At 42.8% G+C, this 17,623-nt stretch overlaps 1 protein-coding gene across 1 annotated transcript; it reads right to left on the reverse strand.

Annotated features, from left to right (window-relative positions):
* Positions 1-67: 67 nt before the first annotated feature.
* On the reverse strand, positions 68-8,551 carry LOC103058266 (sushi, nidogen and EGF-like domain-containing protein 1). Its single transcript, XM_088140007.1, has 6 exons — positions 8,515-8,551; positions 6,958-6,993; positions 5,291-5,421; positions 3,669-3,950; positions 2,300-2,437; positions 68-725 (listed from the first exon to the last, which is right to left on the reverse strand). The coding sequence occupies exons 1-6, from the start codon at positions 8,549-8,551 to the stop codon at positions 552-554; spliced, it is 798 nt and encodes a 265-aa protein (XP_087996133.1). The 3' UTR covers positions 68-551.
* Between the last annotated feature and the right edge of the window lie 9,072 nt (positions 8,552-17,623).

Consider the following 17,623-nt stretch of genomic DNA (forward strand, 5'->3'; position numbering starts at 1 on the left):
TGATCCACCTTGAAGGGCTGACATAAGTGCCTGGTCCCATTGCACAAAGAATTGAATGGGCAATTTGTATGGAGATATCTGTATGAGTGACCATGTCAGGCTGTTTTCCATCCCCTGGGATCATGTATCTGCCTCCCTCTCCTGTGAAGGAAACCAACGTCTTATCGGTCCCCTAAAAAGCATGGCCTGTACAGACATATCTTTATATGTGCACAGGCTGACATTTCACACCCATAACCGTCATGCATTTCTTGCCTGCACTTATCATTGGACACATAAACAATGTGAGGCCAATCATTTATTGCTAGATCTACAGTCAGCTGCGGCTCCAGAACATTCCATGCCTGGAGGGGGCAGCAGAGCGATTTTGCAGACCGCGGATGTAGTCCCACTCGTCTCCCGTCTGCTGGCTTATAGCAGCAGACTGTCTGCATTGGAAGCGGTTTCACCTGAGGAAGGAGGGACAACAGCAAAATAAGTGCAGGGACCGTGGGTTTAGTAATGACTTACAGACCTGTCTTACCATAGGAGAGAGATGGCCTGGTACTTACTTATTTAACCAAGCAATCACTTTTCGCCGTGGGAACAATAATTAACTGATCCACTTGGAACACCCAACAACCTGGTTCACCCACATTGGTAGTGTTCCCAATATTGAGAATCTCAGGAGTTCGGGAACCGGGGATGTTGTAGTAATTTTTTTTGTCCCCGCTGTCAAAGCCAGCCTGGTGAAGAGGTAAAGAGGAGGGGAAAGAATGACATCCTTTCTCATTAACACCCTAACAGACCACCTCACTGGATTCCATGCCTATGGATCAACAGTATAATGCAGCTTCTCAAAAGGGCAGCATTCTTTTGGGATGTGTTAACAGGAGCATCGAGTCTACATCACAGGAAGGAATTGTCCCCCTCTACTCTGCCTTGGTTAGGCTCCTTTTGAGAGACTTGTGTCCAATTCTGGGCACTTTAATCTAAGAAGAGCATCAAGAAACTGAAGCAAGTTCAGAAGAGAGCTACCAAGGTCTTGAAAGAAATGGAAACCAAGTCCTACGAGGACAGTTAAGGCCCTGAGCAAGTTTGGCCTGAGAAGAAAAGATTGAGAGGAGATTTGTAGCAGTTCAGATGTCTAAAGGGCTGCCCCATAAGGAGGGAATGGCTTGCAACTCAGTTGTTCAGAAAGGCAGGACCAGAACCAATGTGTTGAAACTACGGGGAAGTGGATTCAGGTTGCATATTAGGAGGAATATCTTCCTGACAGTAAGAACTGCCAACCAGTAGAATAGGTTGCTTCATGAAGTGCTGTGTTCCCCTTCACTGCAGGTCCTCAACCAGGCTGGATAGCCATCTGTCCAAAGTGCTTCAGGAGATCCTACACTGAGCAGGGGGCTGGATTAGATGCCATCTTATGTCCCTTCGAAATCTAGGATTCACCTGCAGTGGAAGGTTGCATTACTATCAATCCTCCTCCTCCTCCAATTTGTTTTGGGCCTCTTCTGATCCTCCTAGGTAGAAGTGGGCAATTCATGCGTGGAAAGCTCTTATGGAGAATGGAAGTGCAAATCTTGTCACCCCCTCATGGCATATCCCCCCCCCCGTTTTTTTTTACCCACTGTTGTGCTGGGAATGGGAGAAGAGTATTTGCACACACATGACTCACACCCGCACATCTACTATATGTTCAAATTGTATGTCTGACAGAGGAAATGGAGTGGCAGAGAAGATAAGCCAGCTAGAGTTCCTTGGAGAAAGGACAGGAAGCTTAAACAACAGTTGCAATTAAACAGATTTGGACTGGTTCAGTAATAGTTGGAAATCTCTCTCGGTATGTGTTCCTGGAAAACCTATTTTTTCTATTTACCCCCTCCCTGCCCCCCAGCTGTAGACATCCTTCCTATAAATATTTAGGCAAAATCCAGTGACACTTAACCCGCCTCCCCAAAATTCAATGGCAATGCAGATGAACTGATTCCAACGGTATCATTCAAAAGACATTGTGCAGCTATGCCATCATATTCCTCCTTAATTCTCTTTGGGGTATTTTTTGGTCGCTGTTGGTGATCATGGTGTTGATAAGCAATTAAGAGAACACTAACTACCCAATGGAAGTTGATGTTTTCTGAAGTTTTCTGACGCTCATAAAAAAAAGGAAAAACAGCAGCGTAAAAGCATGAATTGAGGAGCATAACCAAGGGTCACTTTTTGTATCAGTTCACTTTGATTACTATGAGATAAGGTTGCATTAACTGGGCAAACTTATCCCTCTATTTCTTGTTGTGCCTTCAAGCTGCCCCAGAGCTACCTGAGCGGGGATTCCTCCAAGTCCTGTCATGGGATCTCCATCGCTTGCTATTCCGGTGGTCCACTGTATATCAGCATAGTTCAGCATGATGAAGGATTTTTTTTCATCGGTGGCCAAGACAGCCTGGAAGGTGTTGGCCTGCAGCAAAAAGGAAAGATGATCTTTCAAAGCTTCACTATCTCTTGCTTAGCAAGGTTGTCTCTGAAGTAAAGTCACCTTGGAGTTGAATTCGAGCCCTAGTGACTTACCTGAATGTATCCCTGCAATTTCTTGTTGTGTTAAAAAGAGCTATGGAGTCCTTGGTGCTCTCTGAGATTGGTTATTGGCTTGATAGGGGTGTGGTTTTCTCCTTGGTACTAGGTACTGCCAAGGAATTATCAAGGAGAAAATCACACCCCCACCAACACTGGTAGGGCACCGATGATGTTATCCAGATGGGTAATGAAACCCATCAGGGACTCCCTGAGCTACATATATTCTCTTCTATTAAAAAAGGCTATGCCATTCCTTTCTTGTGGTATATTGTCAACTTCCAGTCTCATCCATGTGCTCACCCAGGCTAATTCTACTTAGCTTTTTAGATCAGCCAAAGTTGGCTACAACTTTTTTGCAGGATGATAGAGAGGCCATCTAGTGGCAGCATTGAACATTGCATGTTGATGATCACAGAGAAACGTCAATGTGATTAGAGTTTTCTCTCTGTGTCTGTGTGTCAAAAGTCAATGTGATTAGAGTTTTTCTTTCCTTTCCTGATAAAAATGTAGGTCTTCCCCACAACATCAGCCCACCTCTCAAGTATTAGGACATTTAAACCATGGATGACATTCAGTAACCTGGGAATTGAGGATTCTGTTGGGACTGTATAGCTGCTTTCTCTGCTACCACCAGGTCTCAGAAAGTCCATTAAATAAAAGTAATAGTTTTAAAATTGGATAAAATAAGAAAGAATGGAAGAGGTGAAGGACTCAATTTATGGGTAGGGTTTAAGAAAAACAAAGGTGTTCACTCTGCCCATTTTTCTTTCATTCCCATCACATTCCTCAAGTCCCAAAAGGTAAGTAGGGTAGAGAGAGAAGGATCTGCCCAAAGTCATCCAGGGAGCTTCCACAGCTGAGGGTGGACTTGAAACTGGGTCTTGCTGCTCCTAGTCCAACACTTTCCGCTCTACTCCCATGGCTCTAGGGCTGAGAGGGAAAGATAGCCCAAAGTCATCCAGTGAGTTTCTGTGACTGATGGGGGGAGAAGATCCTGATCCTAGTTCAGCACCTTTACCTCTACACTACATTTACTCTCAGTGAATAAGCAGTAGCCACTGGAGTGGGGGAAATATTCTAGATTACCATGGACTGCAGGCCTGTGTGAGACCTACCTTATCTGAAGCAGATCCAAAGTAGGCCACCCCTTCCCAGGTAGCTAAAAACATCCAGATGGGCGTGAAGGAAATATCAGGGAAGTACCGACTGATATCTGCAGTGAACCGACTAAGCAGCGTTGGGTCTTGGGTCTGTCTCCAGAAGATGTTTCCAGCAATTACATTGTCAACATCAGCCCAATATGGAGCAACAAAGGGCACTCCATCATCCAGAGGGAAAGGATCAGGTGTATATTGTGAGACATTCTTTCCAAAGGAGACAACCCCATTGTTGTTGACCTGGAGAAATATAAAGAAAGGTGGGTAGGCTGTGTTCATTTGACACACTCAATATGGTTACCAAATTAGCCAATTTTCTAGAATCCTAAAATACATTAAAATATAAACTAAGCAATCTGGGTTTACATAACATGCTAAGTCTCACTCACTCACTCACTCACTCACACACACACTCTTTGTCTTTCTCTAACCAAACGTAACTAATCAAGCTTTGCATGTTGTGTGTACGTGTTAGCTAGATTTGTACGTGACCTGGTTAAGCATATTGTATGAATGCAGCCATAGCATTCTTCTCCAGTAGAATTCTCTCTCTGACATTTACCATCTCTTTCTGAGCTGAATGGCAAAATTCTTCATAAGATGAGTGCTTGGTTCTCTGTAAGACTTCTCACAAAATATTTAGCCTTCATGCATCAAAGACATCTCCTGTTTCAGATGTTTGCCATTCAACTCTTGAGAGGACGCAAATGTAGGGAAGGAGGCATATTAGATGAAGTGAGATGTCCCAGCCTGGTCCCCCTACTCCCCAATTTTTAATCACATAAAGGAGAGATTGCCTAGCAGTGCTTGAAAACTAGCATTTAATGTGAATCAGGCACAAGAAAGTGATAGAAGAGACATTGAACTAAAGCTGGACTTCATGGCATAATTCAGGGCCCCAAACACCAAATGGGGAACCCCAAACAATGGCCATAAAAGGCAATAGTGCAGATGATAAGGAAACAGATCACTGAGGTTTACTTCTGAGGAGTTATATGTAGGATCATAATGTCAGTGTCCCCCACATATGGTGAAGCAAATGAGGAGACCAGACTAGATTAGTTCCCACTGTTCCTCAATGGAAATCATGAAACTACTATGTTAATATCAGAGAAGAGGAACATGTAGGTCTCAAGATGCTGCAAAATTATAATTCCCAACAACCCTAACTTCTGGTTGGACCTGTTGGGACTTGGAGGTCAACATTGGGAGCCCCATAATTTCCTCATGCCTGGTTTCTAGTGTACTCATGATTGGGTTTCTGATTGTATTCAGATGACTGTAAATGGCTCGAATCCCAGTCGTCCATTTTCATAAAGGCATATTAGTGGGCAAGCATAGGTTGTTACTCTTATGCATCTATGAAGCCTTTTTAGAAATGAAAGTCATGGGAAGTTTGTTTGGTCCTCTCCAGCTACCTCACCAAATGATACATCTTGCCTCTCCAGATAGGTGTAAAGAAATTAAGCATTAAGGCATATCAAGAATGGGAGTGGGTGGGTGGACAAGCTGAGTCATGTGGCCCCTTTCTTAGTTTTTATAAAGAAATATGAGGTTTATTTCTGGCAGATACTACATACAAAAACGGAGTAGTATTTCTTGCCATAGAAGGAGAATGGTGTTTGGATGGAGATCTCTGGCGAATTCCCATCGTCATCTTTGGGGTTTTCTGAGTCACCTTGGTCTTTCCCATAAGGATATAGCAACGATGCTAGAATAAGAGAGAACATCACTGGTTTACAAAAGACCACTTTGAAAAGAGCAGACCATGTGTTCATTCAGACCTTGATTTCTCTTCCCCCCAAGCAGCCACCCTGGAAGATCAATTTCTGCAGATGCCGCTCATTCTAAACTCCCTTCCTGTCTCCACTTAGGTTGGATCCTGTTCTTCAGAAAACCATATTTGGTTTTGGGATTTTCAACTGCTAACCCCTAGCTGATTGCTCAACCGATGGTCTACTGGGTAGCATCTAACAACTCATCTTTACTCATGAGTGGCTAGCTCATGATTACTCTTGGCAGGAACTCTGGTCAGTTTAATTTGGGGAATAACCAATAGGTGCTAGTAGAAGTTTGTTATTAGCATCAGGGAGGTAGGCATCTGACATTTTACACCTTTGCCCTGAATATTCTGTGATTTTCAGAACATGTTTGTTCTGCATTTTAAAGAATGCTTTGCCAATATCATCTGACTTCTGCTTACAAAAACATTGATGGAGTTTTAGAGTTTTGCTAGGGGTGTGTGTGTACGTGTGTGTGTATTCATTCCAAATTTGGTCACTGCCCATCTCAGTAGGAAGTGACTCTGGGTGGCACATAATAATTATATGTGTGTATATTATATATACACATATATACACACATATATATATACACACACACACATATATATATACACACACACACATACATACATATATATTTAATTTATATATATAAATTAAAACACAATAACAATGTAATAAAACCATATTCATACATAAATAATAATATCTTCCAAGGTGCTGCTGGTAGTTAATCCCATCATAAAGCAGAGACTATGATCATGACGAAGCTTGTCCTTGTACTCGGATGTGTTTGAGAAGAACTCTCCTGTGACTTTGCCATTCAGTACGGCAAGGTCTCGGAAGAGAAGTCTGAATGTGCATGAAGGGAAGATGTAAGGCTGTCTTCCCAACTTGAATGTATGTAAACTTCCAACAACCCTGATTGCTCATTGGAAGGATCGATAATGAAGCTCAAGCTCAGATATTTTGGTCACCTAATGCGAAGAGAGATCTCTTTGGAGAAGACCCTGATGCTGGGAAAGATTGAAGGCAAAAGGAGAAGAGGACGGCAGAGGATGAGATGGTTAGATAGCATCACTGAAGCAATGAGCATGAAACTGAGCAAACTCAGGGAGGCAGTGAAGGACAGGAAGGCCTGGCGCAATATGGTTCATGGGGTCACGAAGAGTCGGACACGACTTAACGACTAAACAACAACAACAACAACAACAAACTTCCAACTCCTAGAATTCTTCCCACTTGATGTTGCTGAGACTTCTGGGAGCTGTCCAAACAACTGGAGGACATGGTAGGACAAGGTTGATCTAGGATGTGGGGGATTATTTGGGGATGAAGCTAACTGTGACCCTTGTCCTGGGCTCAGCCTCTCCCATTTCCATTTTGCTATTGTCTCAGCATAGCATTGTCCTTTGGCCCTAGAAAATTCCCTAGTCAGATTGATGGACTCAACTAAATCTTACCCTTTTGGCTTGCAGCCAGATAAGGCAATGCTGATCCTAAAAGAAGTAGAAATAAAAACACAATCAGATCTGTACTACATTACTCACATGTATAAATACACATACATACATGCATGCATGCAAGCATTCTTTACTCAGTGGTTTTAAAGTGAGAATGAGCTTGAGAGTGTTACTCCTGCTCCGGATATCATCGTTTTCATTGCTTTCCCTGTGTGACAGGATTACTGAGTTGTTCTGGGGCTACCATGCAGAAGAGAAGCCCTCTCTGGACCCACTGAGTAGGAGACTAAAGTCAATGGGGGTGTGTCAAGTTGGGCTTTAGTTTTAGAACTGCGAGTGAAGACAAGTCACCTTGAGGGTCATTTGATCCAAAGGTAGTAGATAGAAATACAGATAAATATTCAGAGATTTTAAGAAGCACCAGCAGTTGTTTTTTAAATTGGCTGTGCAATGTCAAAAGGGGAACTCAGAATAAGGAATGGGAATAATTTTCAGATGAGCTTGTACATTTTTGACATGCGAGTTCCTCTTGGGCATAATCTTCTTGAAGAGGATGGGACATGTGCTGACGGCAGTACTTTCTGTAATGTTTCCATGGTCAGAAGGCAGCGCCATCCTGTCCACCCACCCTGCATAGCCACTGTGTGCTGATCTCTGCTGCAGTCTCCTTATAAACACCAAAACTGAAGCAGCCTCCTTCAAGCTTCCTTCTCCAACCAGATGCCCTCCAGATACATTAGGACTACCATTCCCACAATGGCTGGCCAGCAGGACCAAGAAATGGCTGGCAATTCTCCAAGCTATCTGGAAAATGCTAGAGTGAAGAAGGATACCCCAGAGATTGATTTGCCGTTTCTTTGCACTGCAAATAATTTACTTATTTATTCGATACCTAGGACATGTTAGGCTAGGCTAAAATGGAGTTGGGTAATTTCTGGTTCAGTATGTTGTAAGAATTCAGCTCTTATCTTTGTATGCTATGGAAACCAGTTCACCATGTTAAGACATCACATGGTTTATTGGGGCATTGTGTATTATGTGAAGATGGTCACTGTATTTTATAGCTTTGGCTGAGGGTTATCATGTTGCATGAACAGCCAGATCATGTAGCCACATGAGTTCTTTCCATCCCATTGTGCTTCATAGCATTAAAATTTAAAAACAATGTAAAGTCACTGATAAAGCTGGTTAGTCCAATTAAAAACATGTTCTTATTTTTATTAACTACATATACAGTTACCATTTGTTACCCTTCTTTTTTTAGGTTAAAAAGCCACTTAGGTGCTCTCAGGTTTAAACTGAGATGGTCTCATTTTAAATATCCAGCCCGGATATCATATGATACTATTATGAACTGCCTTAGGCTGTCTGAACGGTAGATAGACTAAAGTGTTAACATGAATATATTTAAATGCTTTTTATCTTTATGAAGATAGCTTAGTAGACTACTATCACACAAAACTGACCTGAAATTTAACTTCCTTTTCGGTAAATTAAAATGAGGCTTGATCTGCCATTTGCAGGAAAAAATACCTGATTTTTGAGATCTTCACTTACCCACTGCTAGTAGAAGGAAAGTATAAAGGGTCTTCATCCTGTTCCTTTTTTGATTAAAGGAATGTCTGCAAGTTTGTTACAGTGATCTGTGATGCCTTCCTTTTCTTGCACAATGAGAAAAACCAAATGGGTGTTGTGTATATATATCTGTACACAAAGACACATATATGCATCTGCCACACCTAGGTTTACAAAGGCAGCAAAGATTTGTCATAAAGGAAAGGGGACCTTAACCAAACCAAAACACTGTTTGCACACTTTAATCCATTGTATTTATTTGCCCATCTTTTGTGAGAAAGAGTCAACACCAGAATTGATGGGCAGGTCAGCATCCTGGGTTGAATCAGAACAAAAGGAAGAAATGTTCACAGCTAATAAATACAGAAAAACAACTTAGCATTCATCTTGTTCCAGGTGCTGCGGGGCCCTGAATGCCATAAGAAAGTGCATCTCAGTGGGGGCTATCCTGGTCAATCTCAAAAAGCTAAGCAGGGTCAGACCTGTGATGGAAGGTGTGAGCGGGGAGGATTCTGGAATGGAGCTTCCAGGTTACAGGGAGGGGGGAGAGACTTTCCAGGGCAAGCGTCTCCTCAGCCCCCAGCTGGACTGTGTGAAGGTCAAGAGAATGAGACTGGACCCTCCCTGAGGGCATGATGGTTATAGTTGCTGTCGTTGGGGGATTAGAATTAGTCTGGCGAGATTCTGTCTATTAGGTGCAAGCTAATAAAGAAGCTGAGCTGATTTCTGGACTCTCTCGTGGTGGTTCTTGGGCTGAACCTGACAAGACCTGATTTAATCCTTGAATGAGAGGCCACCAGAGACTCTCAGGACTACGGGCTAGAGTGGGAAAAACATATATGAAACAAAGAGGGCAAAGACAATCCACTTCCATACCAAGGATATGCCAAGATAAGAACACGGGGAGCACATGAAATCATCAGGATGTGAGCGTAGCTTGAAAAAGACCTTTAAAATGGTTTCATCACCAAGGGAAATCACACCTCTTAAGGAAGTCACACTGTGCAAAACATGAAGGAATTTTTCCTGACTTTCAGGAGTGAGAAGTTTGAGATCATTTATTTATTTATTCAATTTATATAGCCACCCACCTCACAATGTAAGCAACTCTGGACAGCGTACAATTATGAAATGATTCACAATCGCTTAGTGGAACAGGACCTTTCCAGAGACACTGCTCAAGGTTCCAGTCTCCACATGCAGGCCTGTGTGAGGGAAAGTCCACAGATGAGCTAATTGTGGAGATCCAGTGCCACTGAATGACCACAAGGAATCCTTTTGAAGTCTGGATGCTGGCTCCCCAAGTGAGCAATTCTGAAATAGTGGGGGAGAGGCAAGGTAAAGCCCTCTAGCTTAGTGTCTTAGTTTAAGAGCAGGGTTCCTCAACCTTGGCAACCTTAAGATGGGTCCAAGAATGAAACAGTATGGTTAGGTAATCATGTGATCCCAGATCTTCCAACTACAAAATATGACTCATACAGAATGTTTATTAATCTGCACATGTGGTGATGCAAAGACATCATTCTGGGCTGAGTTCTCTTCTCAACTCAACTTAATCTTTTCATCTGTTTTTTTGACCCTAAAACTAATCATCTGTATTTGTTTAAAAGAAAAGTAAACGTGCCTGCTTTCTTTATAAATGAAAAGGGAGACTATTAGGCATCCTGTCGGTTGACACGACATCAGTCAACAGTGAAATATTTGCTCTAATGTCTCATCTGATGCCAAACTTCCCATTTCCAGGTTGGACAGTAGGCTTGCCTTCGTTCCAGTAGATCACAAACTTGATGGTCCTGTGTCCTCTAAACTGAGAAATGAATCTGAACCCTCTGCCCATAAATATAATAGGTAAAGTGGGTTCACCAACTTTGTGGTATCGCAATTGTTCCCTGCAGGTTTGTGCAAGTCAGATGAGGGGCAGAGCCCAGACTGAGTTTTGCTAGCTTTGTATGAGCAGGTAAAGCAGGACCATTGTCAAATCTTGCTCCTGTTTTGTCTGGGCAAGCTCACAGTTGGTTTGGACAAAGCAAGGAGCAAAACTCAGAGTAAGTTTTAATAGCACTCCTACTTTGCCTGTCCAAACCTTATCAAGTTTTTAAAAAATAGAATCCCCCCTCTAGGTTGATCACAATCCCCTGGGAGTTTAAGAACCCCTGCTTTATGCAAAGCCAAAAAAACCACACAAAAACCTTTAGAACCAGTGGATCTCAGCCCAAAAAAATCTTTCTAAAGGTTGTCACTGAATTATAATTTTTAATGCGATCAAAAAAAAAAAAAAATACAAGGATGAGAAAGGATGATGGGAGTTGTAGTCCAGAAGTCTCCTCTATTGCCATTATCATCTTATGGTTTGAAGTTGAAGAGCTTCTCCATTGGAGAACTAGAGTCCTCATCATTGGCCAGCTGGTTGGGCTCCTATAGTGGTGGCCATATTATAAAAAGAAAAGAAAAAGTGGGGAGATAGAAGGGGCCTTCTGGGTGGTTGAGCTCTGTTTGATACATTAGATTTTATAAAGAGAAAAGTATACTTCCAATGAAATTCTAGCGGCTCAGCCATTTGTCCAGGAGAATGTAATGGTATGTGGGAAAGGCTTTGGAGATGGAGTGAAGAGATGCTGCCTAGGAAACAGTCAGATAAGAGGCAGCAGAGCCCACAGCTGGATAGTGGGTGGGGCAAGAGGTTCAGAAAAGACCCTCCCTAGTTTCTTGGGCTGTAAAGGAGAGGGTCATGGCTCTCCCACCTCTGCAGTAGTTCTTTCCCATTCCTGCAAATGGAACCTGCAATCAAAGTTTGGGCTCAACCAGATTTCTTTCCATACTATTGAGAAGTTTGCAACAGAGTGAGTTCCACTTCTGGGAACTGCCAACAGGGAAGCATTCAGTAACCTGATTAAGAGGCTGAATCAACAGAGGGCAGAGTGAAAACAGCTTGCACACTTCGGTCTATTCACTGGAAGAAAACCGAGAACCACACCAGGAAATCCCTCTTATTCTACAGCGCTCCTTCTCCAAACCAGTTTTGCCTTCGTATTTGGAAAGCTACAGGCTTAAAGGGACCACCACCTAAGTTTTATTTCATCCAGGTGCTCAATTCACACAAGGGCAAGAGAAGAAGCATGAACAAAACCAGGAATAACCGTTTCAGTTGTGGAAGAACAGGCTGCTTGACAAGACTGCAGGCGCCTGGGCTGCCTCCTTCTCCTCCCATTGGAGCCTCGTCCCCAGCGCCAGCACAGCAGAGTTGCCGATAAAGCTGCAACCTGGATGTAGGGGTGGGAGGAGACGTGTGTTCTGGAGCTCTGCAGCCATCAGCAAACTGAGAACAGCTGTTGAACAAAAGGTGTTTTTCCTTCAGAAGGAGTGGATGTCCGAAGGAGAAGAAAAGAAGTATAGATGCCCAGCAAGACAAGGTGCAACGTAAAAAAAAAAAAAAAAAAAAAAAGGTGCAAGAGCTCTACATGCTGGTCATTAACAGAAAAAGAAGAAATTTCAGAGAGAGGGGACTTCAGACAGAAGAGGCTTAAGAAAAAAACATTGATGCATGCTAGTAATAATATAAAGCAGTGTTTTTCAACCTTAGCCCCTTTAAGATGTCTGGACTTCAACTCCCAGAATTCCCCAGCCAGCCATGCTGGCTGGGGAATTCTGGGAGTTGAAGTCCAGACATCTTAAAGGGGCTAAGGTTGAAAAACACTGGTATAGAAAATAATATATTGGTAATTGTAATAGAGTAATAGGATGTGCTGGCTTGGCCAGGGATCAGATTACAGCAGCTACAAGGCCAGAAGCTGCTGAGATTCAGCGTCCAAAGAGCATAGTCCAAACACAAGCTGTGGGTCAGGAATGCAGAGGTTAGGAATGCAGCTGAAGGGTCAAGAAGCCAAGGAGTCAGATTCAAAGCGTCAGCACTTCAGCTCAGGAATGCACGAGTTTGCATCCACAACTGGCTCTCTGTCTTCCTGGTGTTTATCTTCAGCTGGCAGATGCATCCTGGAAGGACTCAGAGTCCTGTGTCAGATGTCTGCATGCCATAAGCCTAGCACTACGTCGCCTTTCCTTTAACTCAGCCCTCAGCCGATGCCTGCATCTTCCCACAGGTGATTCTGGAGAGCTGAGGGCTTGAGTAGGTTCAGCTGGATGCTGGCTGAGAGCTGGGGATGAGCTGCGAGGCTGAAGTGCTTCTGTGGCTACTTCTTCCTCAGCCTCCTGAGAGCCCAACAGGGACAGCTCATCTGCTGACTCCTCACTGGAGTCCTGAGGAAGGGACTGACCCAGGACATAGTAATAGTAATTGTCATAGTAATAGTAATTATAGTAATATGATACCTTCTGCCACCTGGCCTGGTTCTGCCACCTGGCCTGGGGTGGGGAGGGAATACCTCAAGCATGGGGATTGGCTAGCCCCATAGAGGCCTTCTGTCTTCAGCCTCAGATTTTTCATCCTCTTGGACTCTCCTCCTTTTTAGTAATGTCTTTAACTAATGTTTTATGTATTTATATATATTTATGTTTTAATGTTTGTTGTGAATCACCCAGAGTTCCCCCACTGGGGAGAGATGGGCGGTTGAAAAACTTGATAAATAAATAAAATAAATAGAGATAGGAATAGTACAGAATATAGGAAGCACTCATATATCACTTTTGTATGTTTGTTTTTACAAAATAAAACATCTCCCCAATCCTTCTAGCGAGATATAAAGAAACCCCCTGTCCAGGGTTTTTGTGTCTCTCTTGAGCCTGGGCCAACCCAATTGGGCGTGGTTTAAAAAAAGAACCCATGACCCAGATCCTGGGTCAATTTCACCAGGCTTTTATGAGGCCTGAGGGTTGCCGGAACAGGGTTCAGCCAGACTCTTCCCCGGATGGAGCAGGAACAGGCAAGGAGGCAATCTTCTTCTTTGATGGAGCATGAACCGCTGACCAGGTTTCACTCCCATGACAGGGTATGAACAACCCCAAAACGCCATGTTAATGGGGACAAGCAGGTTATAAGGAGCTGTCCTGGAATTCTGCAAATGGCAGCACGTGAACCTACTGTAGGAAACAACTCAGCCTAATCCAACCATTAAGCAGAATCAGAAGCTTTGGTGACATAGACTGCAGTCTCCAGATGTTCCTCCTGAGCCCTCTTGCTATTTTACTATGCGAAACCAGCAGGACAAAAAGTCAGTTATTCCCATTAATGCCTGCACATAGAATCATATGGGGGCACACCCTTGTATGATGCTTCAGGCACCCAGATATTCTAACCAGTCTTGATGCAGAGGTCGGGATCCTGTGCCGCCTTCATGTGGTAGAATCTCAACTTGTGGCCAATAGGGATGGTGTTATGGTTTTCTAACATCTGGAGGGCCACAGGTCCACACAATGCCTTCTTCAGCCCCATTTGCACCAACTTTGGATCAAATCTGAATGAACAGCTTGGGAATGACTTGGGAGTCAAACATACTTTGGCGCATATTGCACTCACATGCACAACACACACACCAATACATTGAGCATCAGCAAAAGAGAAAGAGGGTCAGGAGAATAACCCATTGCTCAAGTCTTGCCTTACCAGAGAGCTCTGGAAGCATTTCCTCACATGCTGAGCCAGCAAGATATACAAGTAACTGTAAGCCAAGGGCTATTATTAGTGGGTGAGTGAAATTGTCCTGAAAAATACAGGGGGGGATGGATGGATGGATGGATGGATGGAAGATCCAGCCTGGGACTGCAATAGAGAGAAGTGAGGGCAAATATCTGCCTTCCACACATTAATTTAATCTGGTTGTTCGAATCTGTGGTTACAAATCTCCAAGCTTCCACATAACGAATTGCAGAGTTTCTTAATAGTGCAACTATCTTCTGAAACAGATGACACACTTCCCTAAAATGGCACAGGGTAACCGCATTAACCTAAAGGGAAATCACTTCTTTCAAAGAAATTGCGCATCGTTTCTTTAGCTGATATCCTTTAACAGAATGATGCAGACATTGAAGTGGCAATAGGCCCATAGGATGTAACACCTCTAGAAATCTCTGAAAAAGGGGGCTGAAATTCAAATAAATCCCACTTTGCTGACAGCCTGCACACATTGCAAAATTTCCCACCACCAGCAAAGGTGAAAAAGAGCTTCTTTATCTATCCCTTCTAACTTCCACCTACAAAGGCATCTGTAACACCAACAACCCAACTTTTTAAAATATGTCTTGGTTTTAGCTGTGGGACTAAGTGTAAAGTTTACAAGGGATGGATTGTCCAATTAAAATGTTGACAGCTCAACCATTTGATTGCTGTTGGAACAGCCCCTTGGGGGCCATCTTTTTAACAACAGCGATGACCTTTTGAAGGCTGAAGGCGGTCCATGGGGTAAGCATAACTTAGTTGATGCAGAGTTTCAAGAAGAAACATGCCCATTTCTGGAGCTTCTCTGCTCTGAAATAAATTGGCTAGACCTCATCCCTCACGGCTTTTGTTTGTCATTTCTCTGGAAGGTATGTCTGTATTTTCTCCATACATTTGAATGGGAAGAAATCCTTGCAAATCCCATCAGTATAAAAGCCAGGCCACGAAAATATAGCAGATTGCACCAGAAACCCATTAGCTACCTGAATTTTGGATGCTATGCAACAGCAGCATCTGTTTGATCACCTGCTTTGCCCAGGTGATCGAACAGGTGCACCAGACTAGGGAAGGATGTCGTATGATGGGTCTGAAAAGCAAGTTTGCAAAGAGATGAACAAGATCTTTTCTTTGTGCCCTTTTAAGATCCTTTATCCTGTGCTCCCCCCCACCCCCGAAAATAATATCTTGATTTATTTGCAGGTCATGTTGGGTTAGTTGTTGCAGGGTGGGTTAGAGTTTCTCCCCAGATATATTGTACTGGAATGAAATCAGACCAACCATAAAGCTTCACTGCTTTTCTTAAGCAAAGCTAGCTATGCACACACACGCACACACACACACACACTAGCCTGGCCCCACTCAACCTGGCCTGGCCAAAGGACTGGCTTAGAGAAATCTGATCCAAACAGAAGCAGCTTAGCTCCTTTCTTTGCTTTGCTTAGTTTTATACAAAGCCTTGTTCCTGGAAAATATAAATCTTGTCCTGTAGCTCTGGATTAATTTAGGTACTTGAGAAATTAGTCACTTTCTCTTTGTACTCTGCTGTAGTTTCCAGGACCTGTTACAGTGACCAGGACCTTCAGCTTCTCCCGCTTGCTTCCTCTTGTGGTTTTCTTATCCTGCAGACAGGCTGGCTCTGCTTTCAGCTCAGGGCAGATCGTTCATAAGTTCATAAAGATGGCTCTGCTTTGGCTTGGTGTATAACATTCACTCCTCCCCTTGGCATCAAACGAAACTGGATGTGCCATAAGCAAGGCAAACACCTAACTGAATCAGAGCCTACACTTTCGGCATCAAAAGAAATAGTATTAATACTCAAAGCCTTATACGTTACTCTCCTGGAACATTCGAAAAAGCATTGCATTTATAAAAGCAACCCAATAAGGATTAAAAGGCATAACAGAATCTACATCCCAAAGTGAACTAAGAAAACTTTGAAAGGCCCTAGTGAAGCAAAGGGGTTAAAAGTCTTGGTTGGGTTCATTTATAGGAATAGAATCAATGTCTTTGGTATGGTTTCCATCTGATGGTGGTGATGGTGATCCATCAAGTTGGTGTTTTTCTCCAGGATGATCTATCCAACCTGGTCCTTCAGATCTTCCAACGGTATTGCTGCTGTAACTGAGTCCATTCACCTTGCCACTGGTTGTCCTCTTTTTCCTTCCACTTCTCCCAGCATTATAGACCTCTCCAGCGGACAAGGTCTTTGCATGTATCAAAAATATAATTTGAGCCTAGTCATTTATGTCTGAAATGAGACCTTTGGATTGATTTGTTCTGTGACAAAATTCCACTGGATTTTCCTTATTTTACCTCTTTTCTAGAGAGGTACCTTCATCTGAACACTAGACATTAAGTCTTCAGTCATGTTTTTAAGTTCTTGAAGGACAGCTGCATGATTTTCTCTACTGTATTTTCTGCCCATTTAGTGTGGCTTTAAGAGGTTTATTTTTTATTTGGTCTGTGAGCTGAAAATCTTTATAACCCAATCTGCAATTGGGAATTTGTATCAGCCAAGAGTTTCAATTGCAGAGAGAGCTATAAGTCTGTTGAGCCAAAGACACAGTACTTAATTTTCTTGCAGATGTTTACATAGCACTCATGGGTGAACAAAGATGTTTGGGGAAGGCTAACATACAAGCCATTCTTTACTTAGGTTCTGCAGAAGAATTTCTAGTGTTTAAAGCAGATCTGCTTGCAGTAAAATGCAACCAGAGAGAAAACGCTTGAACATAAGTGAAGAATTCCTTTCATAGTACCTTTTAACTTCAAAGCAACCATAAATGAGTAATGTAAATAGTGATAAACAGGTCACAAAAGTACTCCTTTGGATCCAGGAGGAAATGCCAGGTCACCAAGGAGATCTGACATTTCAAGGAAAAGTAAGGTTCTCAGCACACTCTTATCAAAGTAGGTAGTTCTTGCTTAACAACCACAATTGGGATTGGAATTTAGGTTGCTAAGGCATGTGGTCATTAAGGAAATCATCACATGACTGGTACCGATTTTATGACCTTTTTTGTAGTGGTTGTTAAATAAATCACAGTGGTCGTTAAGTGAATCACATGGTTCCCCATTGATTTTGCTTGCTGGAAACTGGCTGGGAAGGTCAGAAATGGCAATCACATGACCCTGGGATGTTGTAACTGTCATGAGTGTGAGCTGGTTGCCAAGTGCCTGGATCGCGATCACATGACTGTGGGAGCACTGTGATGGTTGTAACTTCGGGTACTGGTTGTAAGTCACTTTTTTAGCACTGTTGTAACTTTGAAAGGTTACTAAATGAATGGTGGTTAATCAAGGACGATCTGTAGTTGAACAAACAAACTTTGTTGTAGTGTATAGCCATTAAAATATAGAAGTCTAGTTATTAAAAATATAGAGATAATTATCATCTTCACCCTTGTGGCTAAGTAACTGCCTATGTAATTGGCTTTAAAACTGTATTGCACATGTATTCAATCTTAAAGGCTCGCAGCCTAT

The sequence above is a fragment of the Python bivittatus genome, unplaced genomic scaffold (assembly GCF_059951505.1).
Source record: "Python bivittatus isolate LINGU-HERP-01145 unplaced genomic scaffold, Pbiv_v1 ctg000310_np1212, whole genome shotgun sequence".
In the NCBI taxonomy this organism is placed as follows: domain Eukaryota; kingdom Metazoa; phylum Chordata; class Lepidosauria; order Squamata; family Pythonidae; genus Python; species Python bivittatus.

Excerpts from the sequence above, each read along its gene's own strand:
- LOC103058266 (XM_088140007.1), bottom strand. The coding sequence starts at position 8,551 with ATGAAGACCCTTTATACTTTCCTTCTACTAGCAGTGG. Across the intron at positions 6,994-8,514 it reads TTTCCTTCTACTAGCAGTGG|GATCAGCATTGCCTTATCTG; the intron begins GTAAGTGAAGAT and ends TACTTCTTTTAG. Across the intron at positions 2,438-3,668 it reads TTGGATCTGCTTCAGATAAG|GCCAACACCTTCCAGGCTGT; the intron begins GTAGGTCTCACA and ends TTTTTGCTGCAG.